The 19913-nt window shown below is 44.7% G+C and overlaps 1 protein-coding gene across 5 annotated transcripts in view; it reads right to left on the bottom strand.

Annotated features, from left to right (window-relative positions):
- Nucleotides 1-581: 581 nt before the first annotated feature.
- Nucleotides 582-19913, bottom strand: part of LOC134353826 (lysosomal acid phosphatase-like) — an 82135-nt gene continuing 62803 nt past the window's right edge. For 4 of the 5 annotated variants that reach the window (XM_063062268.1, XM_063062267.1, XM_063062265.1 and 1 more), the window contains 2 exons: nt 6081-6256; nt 582-3898 (listed from right to left, as the gene is read on the bottom strand). In XM_063062268.1, the coding sequence (XP_062918338.1) occupies nt 3768-3898; nt 6081-6256 (307 nt within the window). In that variant the 3' untranslated portion in view covers nt 582-3767. Of the gene's footprint in view, nt 3899-6080; nt 6257-12213; nt 12297-19913 lie in introns of all 5 variants that reach the window. The other variant, XM_063062269.1, reaches the window with a different exon arrangement.

The following is a 19913-nucleotide window of genomic DNA, read 5'->3' as shown; positions in this document are numbered from 1 at the left end:
AGACCACTTTGCTGAACATCTATGCTCTGTCCGCCAGAGAAAGCAGGATCTCCCAGTGGCCACACATTTTAATTCCACATCTCATTCCCATTCTGACATGTCTATCCACGGCCTCCTCTATTGTAAAGATAAAGCCACACTCAGGTTGGAGGAACAACACCTTATATTCCGTCTGGGTAGCCTTCAACCTGATGGCATGAATATCGACTTCTCTAACTTCTGCTAATGCCCCACCTCCCCCTCGTACCCCATCTGTTACTTATTTTTATACATACATTCTTTCTCTCACTCTCCTTTTTCTCCCTCTGTCCCTCTGAATATACCCCTTGCCCATCCTCTGGGTCCCCCCCCCCGCCGTCTTTCTTCCCGGACCTCCTGTCCAATGATCCTCTCGTATCCCTTTTGCCTATTAGCTGTCCAGCTCTTGGCTCCATCCCTCCCCCTCCTGTCTTCTATCATTTTGGATCTCCCCCTCCCCCTCCAACTTTCAAATCCCTTACTCACTCTTCCTTCAGTTAGTCCTGACGAAGGGTCTCAGCCTGAAACATCGACTGCACCTCTTCCTAGAGATGCTGCCTGGCCTGCTGCGTTCACCAGCAACTTTTATGTGTTGCTTGAATTTCCAGCATCTGCAAAATCCCTGTTGTTTGCGTTTAGCTGACCTGACTAGACTGGTTTGAATTGGTCTGAGTTGGAATGAATAAATAAACAAGCAGACTGCTTGGGCCATGGGCCAGATCTAATGAGACGCTGACACAGATGAGTCAGATGAGTCTGAGCCTACAAAAGTGAAGGATTTCAGTACAGGCAGTGACATCTTTGGAGAACAACCATCCACATAGAAAATGTGGAGATTACATTGAGATCAAGAAGAATGTCTGGCGAGCATAGATTCCTTTTTATTCTTTGACTGTTTAGGGAGGTTCAGGAAAACCTAGTGGGTGTATGCACAGGCAATTAGTTTTGTAAATTTACATGCTTGTTGTTAACTATTAACTGACAAATACTTTGATTGGTTCAGATTCTCTCTGTGCCTAAATGATCATTATTGTTGATGATTAATACCTACAACACACACATCTTGGTCAGAGATATTACACATAAGATTCCTCTTGATTAGAATTAATTATAGATTATTTGGCACAGAGGCACATTTGGTAAAGGTTATATTGTACTACAGCGGTCCCCAACCACCAGGCCGCGGACCGGTACCGGGCCATGAGGAAACGATATGCTTTGGCGATATGAGTCAGCTGCACCTTTCCTCATTCCCTGTCACAGCCACTGCTGAGCCATTACGCATGAGAGGTCATTATTAGTGTCAGCGCGGCAAGGAGATCAACTCCTCGAGCTTGCAAATGACGGCGGGCTGAAAAGTATGTTTGATATAACATCTCTGCCAGCATTCCGAATCAAAGTCAAGGCTAAATATCCTGAGATAGCCACAAAAGCACCGAAAACGTTGCTTCCAACATATTTCTGCGAAGCGGAGTTTTCTGCAATGAGTGCAATGAAAACTAAACTGCGGAATAGACTGGACATAAGGAACCCCCTTCGAGTATCATTGTCTCCCGTCACCCTTCGATGGGACCGTCTTGTTGCAGGGAAACAAGCCCAGGGCTCCCACTGATTCAGCGATATTGGTGTGTTGCAATGATTTTATACATTCATACGGGGAAAATATGTGCTGTGTGTTTAATATCCAAACATTACTTAAAATGTTATGATGCTATTGACTTATATAACCATATAACAATTACAGCATGGAAACAGGCTATCTCTGCCCTTCTAGTCTGTGCTGATCGCTACTCTGAACTAGTCCCACCGACCTGCACTCAGCCCATAACCCTCCAATCCTTTCCTGTCCATATACCTATCCAATTTTTCTTTAAATGATAATATCAAACCTGCCTCTACCACTTCTACTGGAAGTTCGTTCAACACTTACTTCAAGCTCCCCTGTCCTCCCCGATAATTGACTTATCACCGTATTCATGCGAGGAAAATATGCGCTGTGTGTTTAATATTAAATTCGTTAGATAAACCCTTTTAGAAACGAAATTGAGTGTATTAGCCACTTATCACTTATATTCCAGACATGATTAACACCCCACCCCCACCCAACTGAACAGAATCGCCAAAACCAATTTTCAGGGGGAAAAAAAGAATCGACAGGCGCACACATACGCAGGTTACGCATGCGCACTGGTGCCCGCGCAAGGCTTCATGGTCATTGTAGTCTTTTTGGGGTAAACGCAACGTATTTGACTGCTACTCTTGTCCGTTGGCAACCCTACCCCCCGCACCCCCCGGGTCGGCTGGTCCGCAAGAATATTGTCAATATTAAACCAGTCCACAGTGCAAAAAAGGTTGGGGACCCCTGTTGTACAATACACACTGATCCATTGTGGAGTTCAGGTGTTCAAGGGATTCCTGACCCATGAATACATCAGTTTAGACATATTGTCTATTAGCACAAGCATTTTACATATGTACAGCATGTTGCCTGACCATTTCCAGTTTCAGTGTTGACCTGAGACATTACGCCAGTGCCCATTCCTGCCCTCGCTCCAGGGCAGGGCAATCTTGCTGGTTCATTTGGTAAATCCTAGTTTCACCCTTTGACCTTCCATCACAATGAGAGTTTGTGGAGGTGAGGAGGTTGCATTAGTTTGATCCAATTTCATTTAAAGTGACACAAACAAAGCCGAGGTCCTGCATTCTAATTTGCATGCTGCACTGTACTCCTGTGGCCTCAATCAAAATTGTCACAGATACATTTTAAGAAGGGTCTATGTATCAAAGGATTTCTGGGAACAATTGCATGTTTGAACAACATGCAGCCTATGACACTGACACACCAAGTGTCCAACATTAAACAGCTCAGCCTGAGCAACATCAGCACTGTCTTTTCCTTGCAGTCGGAGGCAGGGGAAAGGGGACTGAGTTACAGATCATTCACTGGTCACGAGTCAGGCTCCCACTCTGCTGACTGATTCATCAAGGATAAATACATCAAATATTGGAAGGGAAATCACAGCAAAGCAGCTAAGCTGTAAATTTATATCACAGCAGAATTCTAAACCGGAGGTTCTCCAATGCTGGCTGTTTGATTGGAACCACCTGACTTAAAATAATTTCCACAACACATTGCAATATTTACATCAGCTTAAACTAAAATTATGGTTTTAGCAAAATGTGACTTGTAAAAGGACAGAAAGCATTTGGTCCCATTGGTTGAGGTATCTTGTCTAGTTATGTAAGAGGATGGAAGGGGCAGAACATTTGATGCTGCCACAGATCAGGTAAGTGGCAGTTAAAGTCACATGAATCGTGTTTAAAACTAGGCCTAGATACTCCACCAGTGGCGAGGAGAATGTATGCAGGCTCCGGGCCAGGAGGGAGGGAAGGAGGAATCCAGGTGTGGAGTTCCAGGCTTTGGACCAGAGGTGGGGGACAAAGAACAGAGGTTATGGGGGCTGATGGTAATGAGGGGAGGACACCATGGAGTGGATGAGCACTCCAAAATCAAAATTGCTGGACAGGACAGCGGTATTGAGCATTGTGGAGAGAAGGCAGAAAGTATGTTTGCCAAGCATGGGTGGGCTGATACCAATGACCCTCCCCACAACACTGCAGTACACAAGGAAACTGCATGGTAAGCTCACATCTCCAGGTTCTTCCAGCAGCCATCGACCCGGATAGATGGAATGTGAGCCTAGTCAGCACTCTTCCTGGTCGTCCAGGCTGAGCAAACCCATCGATAGTCAGGCCAGCTCGTCGCTGCTGGTTGGCACACAGAGTCGTGATATTTTCCAGTTCCAGCACCAGTACAGTGTCATCCCCAACACGATCAACAGGACAAAGCACACGCTCAATGCCGCAGCCAGCACCAGCCCTGAAAAACACAACATCCACCAGCTCATACGGTCCCACGGTAAGGCAACACTGGTTTCAATGCACATAGGACCTTCCCCAGAGACTCAGTTAATTTTCCTTTGGCTGACTCTTTAAAAGCAAGGCCACATCCACTCTTACATGGCCAGGTAAAGTCCTCATATGGAGAAGCAGCTCTATAGTATTGACTTTCTACAACGTTGCTAATATGTACAATTTCACCATTAACGTTCACTGTTGGCCTACAAGATTGTTTCCACTAGATTGGCCACATGAGAGACTGTGCTGCTCTGGGACATTCTCTAAGTTTAGACAGGCTATGTAAAAACGGGACACCCATCCATTTTCTGAATTATCTGACTCTTAAAGATAAAGCAACATTTAAAAAAAGATACCGAAAGTAAAGCAAAATCACTGCCTGAAGACCCCTCTCACCGTACCACTTAACTAGTGAGTCATCACTTGACAATACTGGTTGAGACCATCATTGAACCCAACTGGTTGAATGGTTTTCTTTTGTGCCCTAATGACTTCAAGTGCAATTCAACATCATCTTTGGAGTAAAGTTGACCAGCACCCTATCCTCCATCCCCACCTTTAACCATTGGCAGACCCAGAGCCTTGTGTACCACCTACAGTGTGCAAATCAACAAGGCTCTTCAACAGCAACTCACTGACCCACAACTCTCACTGCCCAGAGTTCAAGGGAGGCAGGCGCATGGGACCACCACCGTCACAGGTTTCCCTCCACCCTTCCAATATGGAAAAATATTGCTATTCCTCTGAGTTTAAAATCCAAAACACTACCTAAAGGAGTTGTGGGAGTACCTTCACCAAAAGACGCTGGCCATTTGAGAGGTGCTTCATCACTACTTTAAGGGCAGGACTGCTGATAGAGAAAAAGAACAACCCCACACTGTTTGCACCATATTCTGACTCCTGCATTCATGAACCTTTAGCTCCCTCATCCTGAAGTTGAGTACTTGATCTAACAATATGTCTTCAGCTCCTGGATCCCATTATCAAATGGTTTATATCTTACCTGACGTGTCCATGGGCCAGTCCCTGAATAAAGTCTAAAGCAGGTCTTTGAAAGGAACTGTAACCCTGGCTCATTATGCCGCTATCTGCTCATGATCTTCCCGGTGTCACCTTCAATTAAATACTGGCGGCTTACAGTTGTATAAGGTCATGACGAGCATACATAGGGTCAATGCATACAGTCTTTCCCTCAGCATCAGGGAAATCAAGAACTAGAGGGCATAGATTTAACGTGAGAGATTTAACAGGAACCAGAGGAACAACTTTTTCCCTGCAAAGGGTCGTCAGTATCTGAAACAAACTGCCAGAGGAAGTGGCAGGTGAGGCAGGTACATTAATAACATTTAAAAATATGGATAGAAATGTTAAAGGAATATAGGGAAAACAGGGGCAAGTGGGACCAGCTTCAATAGAGTCTTGGACCAGCAGGACTGAAGGGCTGGATTTGTTTATTTATTTGGATACTGCACAGAATAGGCCCTTTTGGCCCTTTGCCCCCCACCCCACCCCCGATTTAATCCTAGCCTTATCATGGGACAATTTACACTGACCATTTAACCTACATAGTCTTTGGACTATGGGAGGAAATTGGAGCACCCGGAGGAAACCCACATGATCACAGGGAGAACATACAGGCAGTGGTGGGAATTGAACCTGGGTCACTAGTACTGTAAAGCGTTGTGCTGACCACTACACTACCTGTATGAGTGATTCTAGATGGTAAAGGGTTCAATACTTGCCTTTGAGTTGATTCCAAGGCAAGTCAGGAGGAAGGATTTTCATTTATACAATTCCATCACTTTGACACTCCATTGTGAGCACTGTTGTTACATAAATCCAAAAACACACAACACTGAGATTTAGCCACATCAAGACTTCTTTGGACTGCTGAACAGGTACAGTAACAAGACTTAGGGATACCCAGAATTATATCCACCAGCAGCTTAAAATATTCCATCCTAATGTCCCATCTCTAATGCACAGCCAGGTGAATGCCCATAAATCTCTGAGATCCTTGGACTTGGAATCATTTTCTGGGGTACAAGTCACTCTGTTATCACAGGTGGGATAACTGATAGTGGGAGGTTGAGGGGACATCCCATGATCAAATGCTGACAAGCTCTCATTTGCTCCAATGTTACCTGTTTGGTTAGAGTCACTGGAGATTTTGCATTCCTCTTCCCAGTTGTCAGCGATCAAGTGCTTGGTGATGCGGATGAAGTCTTGCAAGGGACAATGTTCAGTACAATTTGGAAGAGTCAGAAGATGTGGCTCAGAATCAGACTGGTTCCTGAAGTACATATCCAATGTGAAGGACCTAAAGAAACCACATATATGTACATTGAATTCTATTCAATCCCAGCTTTATAGAAATTGAATGAAAAGGCAACTTCGTATAGGGCCATACAATTTAAACTTGGATAGGTGTGGTTATACGGCTATAACCTCCAAGCACCCAAAATCTCAGTACTGTTAATATTTAAAATAAAGTACCAGACCCAAGATCTAGATGGCTGACTAAAGACAGTTTTATTGCCCATCCCTAGTTGCCTTTAAGAGGGTGGTGGTGAGCCACCTTCTTGAACCACTGTAGTCCTTTGATGAGCGCTTTAGGACAGGTAATTCAGGATTTAGACCCAGCAAGGGATATTTTTCAGTGTTAGGATGGGTGCCAGTTGGGGGGTTGTGTTGTTTTCTTCCCTTGTCTTTTTATGACTGTGGTGGCAGCAGGTTTGGAATGTGCATTTAGAGAATCATGCACTTCGTGGACAGTACCTGGGGGTGGGGGGGGGGTGGTGGGAGGGGGGAGGGGGGAGTAGGGCAGGCATGTGGAATAATTATGGATTGGATTTCTTCTGTGTGAACAATTTCCACACTGTGAGGTAGACAGATGCTTCTGTTCTAAGTGTACAGGAACAGGCTGGCTATGGGCACAGCTAAATCCGGAGCACAAGTCTTCAATGCTACAACCAAGATGTTTGGACCTGTAGCCTTTGCCATTTTGTGCTGTCTATCGAGATGCTTCTGCTGGTTAGGACACCTAGTCCTTTGCTGAATTTCACTATGTAGGTTCCTCGTGAACTCTTCATCGAACCAAAGTTGACTGGTTGCTGTGAAGACCAAATGAAGGATATGCTTGCAGTGGAGCAGTCCCCTCCAGTTAATGGCCCACAGTGCCTGGTGGAGACCCAAGAGTGCGCTGCTAGACCTATTCTACCAAACAACACTGCAAAGGGAAGAGAGGATTTTATGCTGATATTAATACCAGGGCTGTTGTGGACAGATACATCTCCACCGTGGGTATATCCTTCTGTGAGTTCACTTATCATCTGGTGAAGACCCACTTCAGTTGGTGATAGTGCTACCAAGGCACTGTTTATTGATGGAGGTTAGACTCTCCCACGCACATTATGTCCATGCGTTCTCGGTGCACTTTGAGTGGAAAACAGCAGCATAACCCATCCACTGAAGAGTGACAACAGTAGGAGGAGCCTTTCCTGTTTCTGTAGGTGACAGAGTCTATGAAACTTGGTAACTGGATTAATGTGTACTCCCAAGGCTGCCCCTCATTTCTATCCATACTCCTCTACCTTGAGGGTCTAACCCAGGAATTGTGCAAGGAGAGGCAGGGACACGGGATGAAACTACAACTACCAATTTTCATAAAACGTCGGAGCTGAATTAGGCCATTCTGGCCATCGAGTCTGCTCCACCATTCCATCATGGCTGATTTATTATCCCACTCCACCCCATTGAGGAAAGCTTACGTAACACATTCCAAAACAGCCCGTTGACGACTCCCTAAGCAAAATACCAACACTTGAAGAAGTCAAGGAAGCCATCAAAACCTTGAAAAACAAAGCTGCTGGACTCGATGGAATACCAGCCGAGGTCTACAAAATTGGACGGCTTCATTATCAACTGCACCAACTTCTCATCAAGATCTGGATAAATGAAAACGTACCAGCAGACTTTAGCGACTCAACAATTGTTACCATCTACAAAAGGAAAGGCGATCTATCCGAATGCTGAAATTATCGTGGAATTTCCCTGTTCGCAACAGCAGGAAAGATCCTCGCCCGCATCATGAACAACCAGATCAAGCCTTTAGCTGAGAAGATCCTTCTGGAGACACAAGCCGGTTTTAGAACATCACGTGGAGCAATTGCCATGATCTTCACAATGCGACAACTACAAGAAAAACGTCATGAACAACTTCAGCCTTTGTACATGGCATTCATTGACCTCACCAAAGCCTTTGACTCAGTATCAAGGGAACTCCTATGGGATGTCCTATCCACCTATGGATGCCCTGAAAAGTTCATTCGAATCCTGAGACTCCTCCACGGTGGCATGCTTGTCACAGTCATGGTCAGCAACAGTAACTGTGAGTCTTTTCAAGTTAGATCAGGAGTAAAATAGGGATGCGTGATTGCCCCAACTTTGTTCACCATCTTGCGACAATCATCCATATTATCAAGGACGACCTACCCCAAGGAATCGAAATTGTCTAAGAACAGATGGCAGGCTTTTCAATCTTGCCCGTCTCAAATCCAAAACGAAGACATCCATGAGTTCTCTCATCGAGTTCCAATACGCAGATGACAACAGTGTTGCAGCTCTTTTAGAAAACCACCTACAACAGATTCTGACTGCCTTCAACTGTGCATACACGAAACTTGGACTTACCATCAATTCCAAGACTCAGATCATCTATCAACCGTCACCAACTGAGACAAATCGGATAGAAACATCAATTCAACTTGGCAAAACAACCCCGGAAAACATGGACCACTTTCCGTATCTTGGAAGTCACCTCTCCTCCAATGTCGACCTTAATGACGAGATCCAACATCGTCTTAAATGCACTGGAACAGCTTTTGGACATCTGCGCACAAGAGTCTTTCAAGATCGTGACATCTGAACAGACACCAAAATGTTAGTGTACAAAGCAGTGGTAATCCCAACGCTCCTGTATGCATCAGAAACCTGGACAACATACCGACGACATCTGAAGGTATGAAAAGTTGAAAAGGTCCATCAACGCTGTCTTTGAAACATCTTAAATATCAGCTGGGAAGATAGAAGAACCAACGTCAGTGTGCTAAATGAAGCAAAAACAACAAGCATTGAAGCCTACGTCATCAAGAACCAACTAAGATGGAGCAGTCATGTGTTCGGATGAAAGACGAACGTCTGCCGAAACAAATCTTCTACTCCCAGCTTAAAGAAGGCAAACGTAAAAGAGGCGGACAACAGAAGAGATTCAAAGACGTCTTGAAAGCCAACATGAAGAAATGTAACATCGACATCAACTGGGAAACCAATGCCAAGGACAGGAAACTCTGGCAAGCCGTCATCCGAGAAGGAACAGCAACTTTCGAAGCCGACAGACGTGCAGAATTAGAAGAAATGAGAAGAAAATGGAAAGAGGCAGCAACAACCAAAGCCCGATCTACCATCTGGAACTACCTGTCCTGAATGTGGAAGAACCTTCAAAGCCAAGATTGGACTCATAAGTCACTTGAGAGCCCATAAGTAGATCAACAGAACGAAGACCATCATCCTCGACCTCGAGGGATAGCCTCGACGACGACGACTTCCTCACCCACTTCTAACCAATTCTTCTGACTTGGCCTTACGTTACAATATTCCTTCCATTAAATCTTCTCCACATCCACCTTATCTAGTCCTTTCAACATTCAGTAGGTTGAAATGAGTAGGTTTCAATTCTTCTAAGTTCCAGTGAGTACAGGCCCCAGGTTGCCAAATGCTCCTATGTTAACCCCTTCATTCCTGGATTCATCCCTGTGAACTTCCTCCAGATTCTTTCCAATGACAACACATTTCTTAAGTAAGGCCCAAAACTGTTGACAATATTCCAAATACGACTTGACTAGTGTCTTATAAAGCCTTAGCATTATCTCCTTGTTTTTATATTCTATTCCCCTTAAATGATCTTCCAGATATTTATCCATTGCCATCTTAAATATACCCAATGATCTGGCCTTCATTACTCTTGGAAGCAGAGAACACCAGTGACTCACTACCATGTATGAAGAAATTTCTACACAGTTTTAAATGTAGAGCCCGTAATTTGCAAACATATTGCCTCGTTTGTGACTCTCCCACTGGTAAAATAATCTTAACATCTACCCTATCAATCCCCTTTGGGATCCGAATATCACCCCTCATTCTTCTGAGTTCCAAGAAATTCAAACATAAACTGTTTAGTCTTTCTTGATAGGACAACCCTCTAATCCCAGGAATTAACCAAGTCAATCTCTTTTGGACTGCCTATTTTTAGGAAAGGAGGCCAAAATATACACAGTATTCCAAGAAAGGCCTCACTATTTTTTCACAATAAAGTCCAACATGTCCCTTACTTTCTTAACTACTGGTTGGACTTGCCGGCTAACTCTGTGATTAATATGCTACAACACCTCTGAACTTCACTTGTCTGTGATCTTTCTGCATTTAGACAATAATCGGCCTTTTGATTCCTCTTACTGAAGACATGACAACAGCTATATTTCTTTAGGAGTTTGAGGAGATTTAGTACGTCACCAAAGATATTCACTAATATTCACCAGATATATTCTAGTTGGCTGCATCATCGTCTGGTAAGAGGGGTGGGAGGGCCACTGCACAGGATTGAAATAAGCAGCAGAAAGTTGTAAACTCAGTCAGCTCCACCATAAGCACTAGCCTCCCCAGCATACAGGCTGTCTTGAAGGAACGATGTCAATAAGGTGGCATTCATCATTAAGGACCCCATCACTCAGGATAGTCCTCTTGGAGCCTGAAGGCACAGGCTCAACGATTCAGGAATAGCTTCTCCTCCTTTGCCATCAGATTTCTGAATCTACTCTGAACCAATGAATGCAACTTCACTCTTTGCTCTACTTACTTAACTTTAATGTATATACTTACTGTAATTTACAGTTTTATTATGTACTGCAATGTACAGCTGCTACATAACTACAAATTTCATGACATAAGCCACTGATATTAAACCTAATTCTGATGGGCATGACTTCACACTTCTCCACATTAAGCTATTTGCCAGGATTTCATTGAATTACTCACCCTATCTACAGTATGTCACCATGCAATTAGCCTCATCAAAGCTATTTTCATATCAATGGCATGCTTAAATTTCCTTTCTCTGGATCATTAAAGTAAGTTGTACACCTCCATGTCCAGCATATAATTTGCCATATCATCTTCCATCTCCAACGGGATCCCACCAAACACTTCTTTACCTCTCATCCCACACCTCCCCACCCACACTTTCTGCAGGGATTGCTCCCTATGCAACTCCCTTGTCCATTTATCTCCCCACTGATCTCCCTCCTGGTACTTATCCTTGCAAGCGGAACAATTGCCATATCTGCCCCAACACCTCCTCCTTCACTACCATTCAGGACCCAAACAGTCCTCCCAGGTGAGGCAACACTTCACTTGTGAGTCTACTCTATCTGCCAGTAAAAGTGGGATCTCCCAGTGGCCACCTATTTCAATTCTACTTCCCATTCTGACATGCCAGTCCATGGCCTCTTCTACTGTCGTGATGAAGCCATACTCAGGTTGGAGGAGCAACACCTCATATTGGGTCTGAGAAGCCTCCATCCTGATGGCATGAACATCAATATCTCGAACAACCCCCCCTTCACTATTCCACATTCCCCTCTCTCACCTTATCTGCTTACCTGCCCATCACCTCCCTCTGGTGCTCTTCCTCCTTCCCTTTCTTCCATGATCCTCTGCGCTCTTCTGTCAGATTCCCCCTTATCTAGCCTTTCATCTTTTGCTTACCCGTTTCTCAGCTCTTTACTTCACTCCTCCTGTTCTCCCCATCACCTTGAACTTCTTCCTCCCCTTCCCCACCTTCTTGCTCTAACTTCTTATCCTTTTTCCCCAGTCTTGTCCCACAATGTTGACTGTTTACTCTTTTCCATAGATGCCGAGCTCCTCCAGCATTTTGTGTATTCCTGTAGTACTTCATTCCTTATGTCCTTCCAGTCTGAAAAGGACTCATTTTTCCCCAGCTGTATGACAGCCAGTATTCAATGCACGTGAACACATTTCCTCCAATACCCCAGGGTCTAAATTTGTGCATCAGCCTCCTAATGTGGCACATTGTCAAATGTCTTTTGGAAATCTAAACACATCACATCTACATTTTCCTCTCCTAAGAGTTCAAGCAAATTTGTCAAACACGATTTACCTTGGAAGCCATAGAAAGGGAGCAGAGATTTACAAAGATATTACCTGAATTGGGGAGCATGCCTTATGAAAACAGGTTGAGTGAACTCGGCCTTTTCTTCTTGGAGTGACGGAGGATGAGAGGTGACCTGATAGAGATATATAAGATGATGAGAGGCATTGATCATGTGGATAGTCAGAGGCTTTTTCCCAGGGCTGAAATGGTTGCCACAAGAGGACACAGGTTTAAGGTGCTGGGGAGGAGGTACAGAGGAGATGTCAAGGATAAGTTTCTCGACGCAGAGTGGTGAGTGCGTGGAATTGGCTGTTGGCAACAGTGGGGAGGCGGATATGATAGGGTCTTTTAAGAGACTCCTGGATAGGTACATGGAGCTTAGTAAAAAAGAGGGCTATGGGGAAGGTTAGAAATTTCTAAGGTAGGGACATGTCTGGCACAACAAGGGCCTGTATTGTGTTGTAGATTTTCTATGTTTCATAAAACTATGTTGACTTTGTTTAACTACATTCAGCTTCCTAAATGGTTAGTTATTTCATCGTTTAATTTATTGTCCCGTACACCAGGAAGTAATGAGATTCCCTGTCACGTACACCAGGGAGTAATGAGATTCCCGGTCCTGGACACCAGGGAGTAATGAGATTCCCTGTCACGTACACCAGGGAGTAATGAGGTTCCCTGTCACGTACACCAGGGAGTAATGAGGTTCCCAGTCCCGGACACCAGGGAGTAATGAGATTCCCGGTCCCGGATACCAGGGAGTAATGAGATTCCCTGTCATGTACACCAGGGAGTAATGAGATTCCCTGTCACGTACACCAGGAAGTAATGAGATTCCCTGTCACGTACACCAGGGAGTAATGAGATTCCTGGTCCTGGACACCAGGGAGTAATGAGATTCCCTGTCACGTACACCAGGGAGTAATGAGATTCTCGGTCCCGGACACCAGGGAGTAATGAGATTCCCGGTCCCGGACACCAGGGAGTAATGAGATTCCCTGTCACGTACACCAGGGAGTAATGAGATTCCCTGTCACGTACACCAGGGAGTAATGAGATTCCCTGTCACGTACACCAGGGAGTAATGAGATTCTCGGTCCCGGACACCAGGGAGTAATGAGATTCTCGGTCCCGGACACCAGGGAGTAATGAGATTCCCGGTCCCGGATACCAGGGAGTAATGAGATTCCCTGTCATGTACACCAGGGAGTAATGAGATTCCCTGTCACGTACACCAGGAAGTAATGAGATTCCCTGTCACGTACACCAGGGAGTAATGAGATTCCCTGTCACGTACACCAGGGAGTAATGAGATTCTCGGTCCCGGACACCAGGGAGTAATGAGATTCCCGGTCCCGGACACCAGGGAGTAATGAGATTCCCTGTCACGTACACCAGGGAGTAATGAGATTCCCTGTCACGTACACCAGGGAGTAAAGAGATTCCTGGTCCCGGACACCAGGGAGTAATGAGATTCCCTGTCACGTACACCAGGGAGTAATGAGGTTCCCAGTCCCGGATACCAGGGAGTAATGAGATTCCCTGTCATGTACACCAGGGAGTAATGAGATTCCCGGTCCCGGACACCAGGGAGTAATGAGATTCCCTGTCACGTACACCAGGGAGTAATGAGATTCCCGGTCCTGGACACCAGGGAGTAATGAGATTCCCTGTCATGTACACCAGGGAGTAATGAGATTCCCTGTCACGTACACCAGGAAGTAATGAGATTCCCTGTCACGTACACCAGGGAGTAATGAGATTCCCTGTCACGTACACCAGGGAGTAATGAGATTCTCGGTCCCGGACACCAGGGAGTAATGAGATTCCCGGTCCCGGACACCAGGGAGTAATGAGATTCCCTGTCACGTACACCAGGGAGTAATGAGATTCCCTGTCACGTACACCAGGGAGTAAAGAGATTCCTGGTCCCGGACACCAGGGAGTAATGAGATTCCCTGTCACGTACACCAGGGAGTAATGAGGTTCCCAGTCCCGGATACCAGGGAGTAATGAGATTCCCTGTCACGTACACCAGGGAGTAATGAGATTCCCGGTCCCGGACACCAGGGAGTAATGAGATTCCCTGTCACGTACACCAGGGAGTAATGAGATTCCCGGTCCTGGACACCAGGGAGTAATGAGATTGCTTGCTCATGTGAAACTCAGAAAGTAAACACTATACGTGGCAATAACAAATAAAATGAGCACAAAATAACAATGTTGCAAAGATTAGCTTTACTTGTCACTTGTACAAAGCATACAGTGAAATGCAATATCTGTGTCATATCGTGTTAGTGAAGATAGTACTGGGGAAGTCTGCAAGTGTTGCCATTCCTGGCAGAGTGCTTAGAGGATGTGCAGACCAGCTAGAAGATATTCTCACTGACATCTTCAACATCTCCCTGAGTAGCGCCGTCATTCCTACGTGCTTCAAGGCCACCACCATCATCCCTGTGCTGAAGTCTTCAGTGTCCTGCCTCAACGACTACTGTCCTGTTGCACTCACATCCTTCATCATGAAGTGTTTCGAGAGACTCGTCATGAGGCACATCAAGACCGTGTTGCCCCCCTCACTGGATCCCCTGCAGTTCGTGTACCATCCCAATCGTTCAACAGACGTCACTATTGCCATCATCCTCCACCTGGCCCTAACCCACTTGCACAAAAAAGACACGTACGTTCGAATGCTGTTCATAGACTTCAATTCAGCATTCAACATAATCATTCCTTAGAAACTGATTGGAAAGCTGAGCCTATTGGGCCTGAACACCTCCCTCTGCAACTGGATCCTAGTCTTCCTGACTGGGAGACCTCAGTCAGTCTGGATCTGAAGCTGCACCTCCAACACCATCACCAACCCCAGGGCTGTGTGCTTAGTCCACTGCTGTTCACTCTGCTGACCCACGACTGTGCTGCAACACACAGCTCGAACCACATGAAGTTTGCCAATGACACGACCGTGGTGGGTCTCATCAGCAAGAACGATGAGTCAGCAAACAGAGAGGAGGTGCAGCAGCTAACGGATTGGTGTAGAGCCAACAACCTGTCTCTGAATGTGAACAAAACAAAAGAGATGGTTGTTGACTTCAGGAGCACACTGAGCGACTACTCTCCGCTGAACACCGATGACTCCTCCGTAGAGATCGTTAAGAGCACCAAATTTCTTGGTGTTCACCTGGCGGAGAATCTCACCTGGTCCCTCAACACCAGCTCCATAGCAAAGAAAGCCCAGCAGCATCTCTACTTTCTGCGAAGGCTGAGAAAAGTCCATCTCCCACCCCCCATCCTCACCACATTCTACAGAGGTTGTATTGAGAGCATCCTGAGCAGCTGCATCACTGCCTCGTTCGGAAATTGCAGCATCTCGGATCGCAAGATCCTGCAGTGGATAGTGAGGTCAGCTGAGAAGATCATCAGGGTCTCTCTCCCCGACATTACAGACACTTACACCACACGCTGCACCCGTAAAGCAAACAGCATTATGAAGGACCCCACGTACAAATTCTTCTCCCTCCTGCTATCTGCAAAAGGTACCGAAGCACCTTTACTGTGCCCTCTACTGTGCATGTTGTCTTGTTTATTATTTATTGTAATGCCTGCACTGTTTTGTGCACTTTATGAAGTCCTGGGTAGGTCTGTAGTCTAGTGTAGTTTTTGTATTGTTTCATGTAACACCATGGTCCTGAAAAACATTGTCTGGTTTTTACTGTGTACTGTGCCAGCAGTTATGGTTGAAATGACAATAAAAAGTGACTTGATGACATAGCAATGCTCACAACTTACTAACCCTGTAAAAACTGAAGTAACAGAAAAGCAAATGCCAAGGTGACAATAATGGAATAACCAATCGATATAGAGTTAAGAGTCTGAGAATACGCCAGCACTAACAGGAAGAGGTGATTGATTCAGAAGTCTGATAGCAGTGGGGAAGAAAATGTTCTTTAGTCTAGTCATCTGGGCTTTCAAGTTCCTACATCTATTCCTCAAAGTTAGAAGAGATCTTGCCAACAGTAAACGTTAAGCTATAGTTTCCACCTCCTGTCTTCCTTCCTTCTGGCACCATAGTGGAATTTAGCAAGTTTTGATAAAATTTCAAAGAGTCAACTGTCTCTGCGGCCTCCTCTAAAACCTTTGTGTGCTTGCCATCATGTCTTGGTGATTTGTCCAACTTTAGTCCCATGAGTTTCTCTGAAACCTCTTTCTTTGTGGTTGGGAAGTTTACAAACTAATTTGAAATTAGTCTGTTTTCTTGGAGACATTTTGCAGTGTCAAACAATTGATTTAACACATCTGCCATTTACAGCCAGGCTTCTCGGACCAGCCTGTCCATGGTGAACTTGTTGCCGAGTGTTGGGCCTATAGCCCTCCAAAGCACAGGCACTTATTTAGATGGCTTTTAAATGTTTCTGATGTGTTCACCTCAACTACTATACTCTGGCAGCACTTTCAAAATATTTACCACCCTTTGCCTGAAGTAACTCCTCCTAATGTCCATTTTAAATCTCTTCCCTCTGATCTTACACCGATACCCCCCTTTTTTTTTTACACCCCTTTCCTGGGATACAGATGGTGTGTTTTTAACCTTGTCTATGACCTTCCTGATCTTGTACATCTCTATCAGATCACCCCTCAATCTCCTACCTTCCTGATCTTGTCTATCTCTATCAGATCACCCCTCAATCTCCTACCTTCCTGATCTTGTCCATCTCTATCAGATCACCCCTCAATCTCCTACATTCCAAAGAGTAAAGTCCCTAGTTTATGCAACCTTTCCTTGTAATTCAGACCCTCCAGCCCCAGAAACATCCTGAACGTTCCAGATTTGCCTTTGCTGCCTTTCTTCCTACACAGAAATCCATAGAAATTATTAGTTGTTTTGATATTACATCCACATTTTCTCTTAGAATCAGTGTTCTCTCTTCTTATGAGTACTTTTGCCTTTTATGCTCGATCCTAAAAACTTCCCACTTTTCTGGCCTACTACCAGTCCTTGCCACTTGCATTCCACTTTCGAATTATTATCCTTTGACCCCCCCCCCCCCCACACACCGTTATTAAGCACAGACTAGAAACATAGAAAGCCTACAGCACAATACAGGCCCTTTCGCCCACAATGCTGTGCCCAACATGTACTTACTTTAGAAATTACCTAGAGTTACACATAGTCCTCTGTTTTTCTAAGCTCCATGTACCTATCCAGGAATCTCTTAAAAGACCCTATCGCATCCGTCTCCACCACTGTCGCCGGCAGCCCATTCCACACACTCACCACTCTGCGTAAAAAACTTACCCCTGACATCCCCTCTGTACCTACTTCCAAGCACCTTAAAACTATGCCCTCTCATGTAAGCCATTTCAGCCCTGGGAAAAAGCCTCTGACTATCCACACGATCAATGCCTGTCATCATCTTGTACACCTCTATCAGGTCACCTCTCAACCTCTGTCACTCCAAGGAGAAAAGGCCGAGTTCACTCAACCTATTCTCATAAGGCATGCTCCCCAATCCAAGCAACATCCTTGTAAATCGCCTCTGCACCCTATGGTTTCCACATCCTTCCTGTAGTGAGGTGAATTGAATGATCTTTATTGTCATTATACACAGGTACAATGAAACTCTGTTTGGCTTTCTCTCAGGCAATTAAAGCGGTAGATAAAAACAGGACAGTAATAGAAAATAGAGACTTCCGGTAGAGCTCATGGAGTGAAGTCGTGTTCTTGACTCGCTCCATTACCTCTGAGCTTTATCCTATGATCATTTAAGCTAACTTTTAAGGCAACGATTTTTACAATACCTTGCGGCGGATTCCTATTATACATTTGGATGCGTTTAAGATCTGCTATGTCTAAGAACGGGAAAGACGGCAAACCTCCAGTTAGACCGAAAGTTACCGACCCTCCTCCCATTGAACCATCGGTAACTATGCAAGCTATATCGGAACTGATTCATGTGGAAGTCTCAACTACTATATCGGATCTGATTCGTGCGGAAATTTCAACTCAACTGCAGAAAATTATCCATGAAATTGATAAAATGAAAACATCTATTACGGAAACAACAGGGATTCTGCAGATGCTGGAAATTCAAGCAACACACATAAAAGCTGCTGGTGAACGCAGCAGGCCAGGCAGCATCTCTAGGAAGAGGTGCAGTCGATGTTTCAGGCCGAGACACTTTGTCAGGACTAACAGAAGGAAGAGTGAGTAAGGGATTTGAAAGTTGGAGGGGGAGGGGGAGATCCAAAATGATAGGAGAAGACAGGAGGGGGAGGGCTGGAGCCAAGAGCTGGACAGGTGATAGGCAAAAGGGATACGAGAGGATCATGGGACAGGAGGTCCGGGAAGAAGTGGGGGGGGACCCAGAGGATGGGCAAGGGGTATATTCAGAGGGACAGAGGGAGAAAATGGAGAGTGAGAGAAAGAATGTGTGTATAAAAATAAGTAACAGATGGGGTACGAGGGGGAGGTGGGGCATTAGCGGAAGTTAGAGAAGTCAATGTTCATGCCATCAGGTTGGAGGTTACCCAAAGGGAATATAAGGTGTTGTTCCTCCAATCTATTACGGAACATCAGACTGCTATATCTAATCTCCAAAAAACCACGCAACAAAATGAACTCAAGATGGGGAAAATTGAAGAAACAATTATTGTAATGAAGAAAAAACTTGACTTTTTGACCTTTAAAAATTCTGACTTAAAATGCAGAATTGGATGACAGAACATCCAAATTATTGGTATTCGTGAAGCTGCTGGATCTGGTGACCCTATAAAGTTTTTCTCTGAACTTTTAAAAGATTCATTTCCCACCTTATTTTCTGATCAACCACCACTGTTGGATCGGGCTCACAGAGTCCCATTATATTCGCCCAAGTCAGATAAACCTCAGCATGTTATTTTACAATTTCATTATTTTCAAGACAAGGAGAAGTTGCTTCGCTTTGCTCGCCCGAAGGGTTACATTGGTTTCTCAGATCTTCGCTTTTGCTTGGTGGAAGATTTCAGTAAACAGGTTCACCATCAACTTGTCTGTTACAGATCTGTGATGTTGGAATTCTACAATATAGATTTAAAACCAGTGTTGCTTTATCCCGCACGTTTGAAGATTTGATTGTCTGATGGGTCTTCCCGTTTTTTTGACTCTCCGTCGGAAGCCCAGAGTTACCTAGATCAACTCTTGCCTTCAACATCTTAATCGCATTATTAAATTATCTCTGTCTGATTGGAGGCAGTTAATCTGTTGGGTTTAATTTTTTTTTGCTTTATATGAGGGCAGAAAAGTTTTTTTTCGGTCTAATTAATTTGGTTGCCAAACTTTTTTTCAACTGCGTCATTTCTTTCTTCTTCCCTGGGGATTCTGGATGGTTATTCCCTCAGCGTCATTTTATGTATATCCCTGGAGGCCTTAAACTTTGTAGTTTTCAAACGTACTTTTTGTAGTTTTCGTGGTTAGTCTACACTAATATTTCATTTTCTTGTTTAAGTATATGGTCTGTTGTAGGTTAACTGTTTTCTTTATATGTACCTGCTTTTTTTGTATTATATCGTTTTCGTCTTAATCAGTGTACTTTTTTTTATTCCTTTACTGTTTTGTAACTTTAGCTGATCTTTTTATATATACACTTTTTTTTAAGTGAGCGTCTATCGGAAGTCATGGGGGTAGTTCTAGTGCTTGCTTCTTTCTGGCTGGTCTATCTTAGATTTAGCTTTGGGGGTAAGGGGTGGGGGGGGGCTTCACTTTTTAGTTTTTCTT

The sequence above is a fragment of the Mobula hypostoma genome, chromosome 11 (assembly GCF_963921235.1).
Source record: "Mobula hypostoma chromosome 11, sMobHyp1.1, whole genome shotgun sequence".
Lineage (NCBI taxonomy): Eukaryota > Metazoa > Chordata > Chondrichthyes > Myliobatiformes > Myliobatidae > Mobula > Mobula hypostoma.
This window is presented reverse-complemented; position numbering and strand designations above follow the sequence as displayed.